This window comes from Protomyctophum bolini, assembly GCF_963924005.1.
Source record: "Protomyctophum bolini genome assembly, chromosome: 23".
Taxonomy (NCBI): Eukaryota; Metazoa; Chordata; class Actinopteri; order Myctophiformes; family Myctophidae; genus Protomyctophum; species Protomyctophum bolini.
Window position 1 is genome coordinate 9,559,975 of NC_137884.1, and position 2,500 is coordinate 9,562,474.

Below are 2,500 nucleotides of genomic sequence, written 5' to 3' on the forward strand. Positions count from 1 at the left end.
CATATCTCCTTCAAATAGTTTCCAATTTCATTGAATGAGACATCATATGAAAGCTTACATTCTGTAGGCCTACTTTAATAATCTGTAAAAAACAGAAAATGACCAATGCCTCTTTGCGGCACAAAGCATTGGACCCAGTCACAAATATACTTTTACACCACTACAATTATTTGAAAACTTTAGTTTCTAGTTATTTTGTAGATTATTATTATTAGTATTACAAAACACACATTAACGTCTTCAGCCCTATTTAAACTTTGGCTATTTTCAAAAGAACTTGTAGGACATTCGGCATAATGAGTACTTTAACTTTTGGCACATTCAAGTGCATTTTGATTACCAAACTTTTAGTTTGTAAGTACAGAGTGTTTCTACATTGCAGTATTGATATACTTTTACTCAAGTACAAAATGTAAGTACTTTTTCCACTACTCTCTCTCTCTCTCTCATCCATCCGTCAGTGAGAACTCCGGGCTGTGTCCGGTGGGGCCGCGGTACACCAGCCAAGAGCAACATGTTTGCTTCCCTCTGTCTTTCCCTCTCTCTCTGTCTCTGTGTGTCTCTCTCTCTCTCTCTCTCTCTCTCTCTCTCTCTCTCTCTCTCTCTCTCCCTCTCTCTGTCTCTCTCTCTCTCTCTCTCTCTCTCTCTCTCTCTCTCTCTCCCTCTCTCTGTCTCTCTCTATCTCTATCTCTATCTCTATCTCCCTCTCTGTCCGTCTCTTTTGTCTCGGGAGCCCCCAGGAGAAACATAAATATCATGTGTTTGTGCAGGGACAGAGGAGAAGGGAGCCATCTCTCCTAGAATACACAGGGCCTGGAATAATTCAGACAAACCCCCCTTCTCCCGCTCACGAGACAAGAATGCCTGAACTCTTCGTCTTAAGAACAAGAGTGATATGGGAAAATATGTTGGGTAGCCATGTCTGCTTTCATGGCATATTTGGACATCATGCGCCCGCTCGGACATACGCATGCACGCAAACGCGCATGCACACACGCACACATGCACATATGCACGTGTATCTACATACATGTGTGCACACACACAGTATGCACGCATGCATACAGTACAGACACACACACAAACATGCTCGTGCACACGATAGAAGTTCCAAATATAACCAGACTGCTAAGGGGCCAAGTCAGGTTGAGGTCAAACCCTGAGAACATTAACCAGAATGCTCCTCCATGTTAGACCAGTGTGGGATGATGGAATATGCACAGTGCAGTCCTCCTCACTGTTCATTTAACTATGAGAGTGTGTGGTGTTTTATTCATGGTCTGTGGTGACACAACACAAACAGCTGCCTACACCAGATGAATTGTCTTCTGGGAGCTGCAAATCAGAACAAACTAATAAAGCCAATAAACTCTGGCCATTTAATTCTGGTCTTAACATGCGGGACAGAGGGCTGATATCGATTCTCTTAAAAGAACATGAGTTCGGAAAGCTGGCAAACGGGCTGAATCGTGTGGTTGATTTCCGCCCCTGGTCTCGCCTCTCTGTTCTCCTTCTGTTGTCATCTCTTCTCACCTCTCCTCCTCTTCTAATCTCCATCTCTGTGCTTTCTGTGGAACATCAACCCCTCAGTTCCACTATCTCCCTTCATCTCTCATCCCCCTCTCCTCTCTGACCTTTTGCTCTCTCGGAGTAATTACGGTACGGCCTATCTGCACCTGGTCACTAATAACATGCGCTCCTCTCCCTCGCTCTCCTACTCTCTTCTCCTCTGTCATCTCCTCCTGGCCTCGCCCATCTTTCTTCTCATTTATTACCCCTCAACTATTTTGACCAAACGAGAGGGAAAAGGAAAATGAAAGCGAGTGAGAAAGGGAAAGGAACAGAGCTCAAAGACAAACGGAGCGTGTATAATGCACGAGAGGGAATGACAGAGAGTGAGATGGAGACAGGGGGGACAAAGGCAGAGGGAATAAAAGCTCTCTTCTCCTGACAAAAGGAGACAAACTGAGAAAAAGTGAGAGGTATAGAGAGAGAGAGAGTGGGAGAGAGAGAGCGAGAGAGAGAGAGAGAGGACGGAGGAGAGCCAAAGCGGTGACAGTGGTGGTCCTTAATTAGGACACGGGGGCCGGCCTTTATCAGAAGGCCCTCACCTAGCAGCTCTTTGTCAGAGGGTATTAGACAGAGGACGCCACACAATCAGCCTTTTCATTAAGGCTCGCTCAGCAGCGCGGACAACAAAGACCGGCTTTAACAGCTGCACAGGAGAACACCTCAGGTGGAGGGAGAGAGAGAGAGAGAGAGAGAGATGATGAGACATGAGGCAGACGGGGAGATAAGAGAGAGGGAGGCTGGCCGTGTGCGTGCGCGTAAAATGTGAAGTTTAGCATTTTTTCTGAAAAAATAAAATATTATATTAAATTAATGTATTCATTCACATGCTTTGTGAAATGTTGTTTGTTGATCTCTCATTGTGTGTGTGTGTTCTTGACCCCTCCAGGTGACCCCTACCCTCTCCAGCTCATCCCCACCACCATGGCTG

General features: G+C 45.7%; 1 protein-coding gene across 1 annotated transcript in view; it reads left to right on the forward strand.

The window, feature by feature from the left end:
• sox5 (SRY-box transcription factor 5) overlaps nucleotides 1–2,500 on the forward strand; it is a 115,195-nt gene that overhangs the window by 75,991 nt on the left and 36,704 nt on the right. The window contains exon 6 of the mRNA XM_080757015.1: nucleotides 2,459–2,500. This exon is cut by the window's right edge and continues 44 nt beyond it. Coding sequence (XP_080613141.1) covers nucleotides 2,459–2,500 — 42 coding nt within the window. The remainder of the gene's footprint in view (nucleotides 1–2,458) is intronic.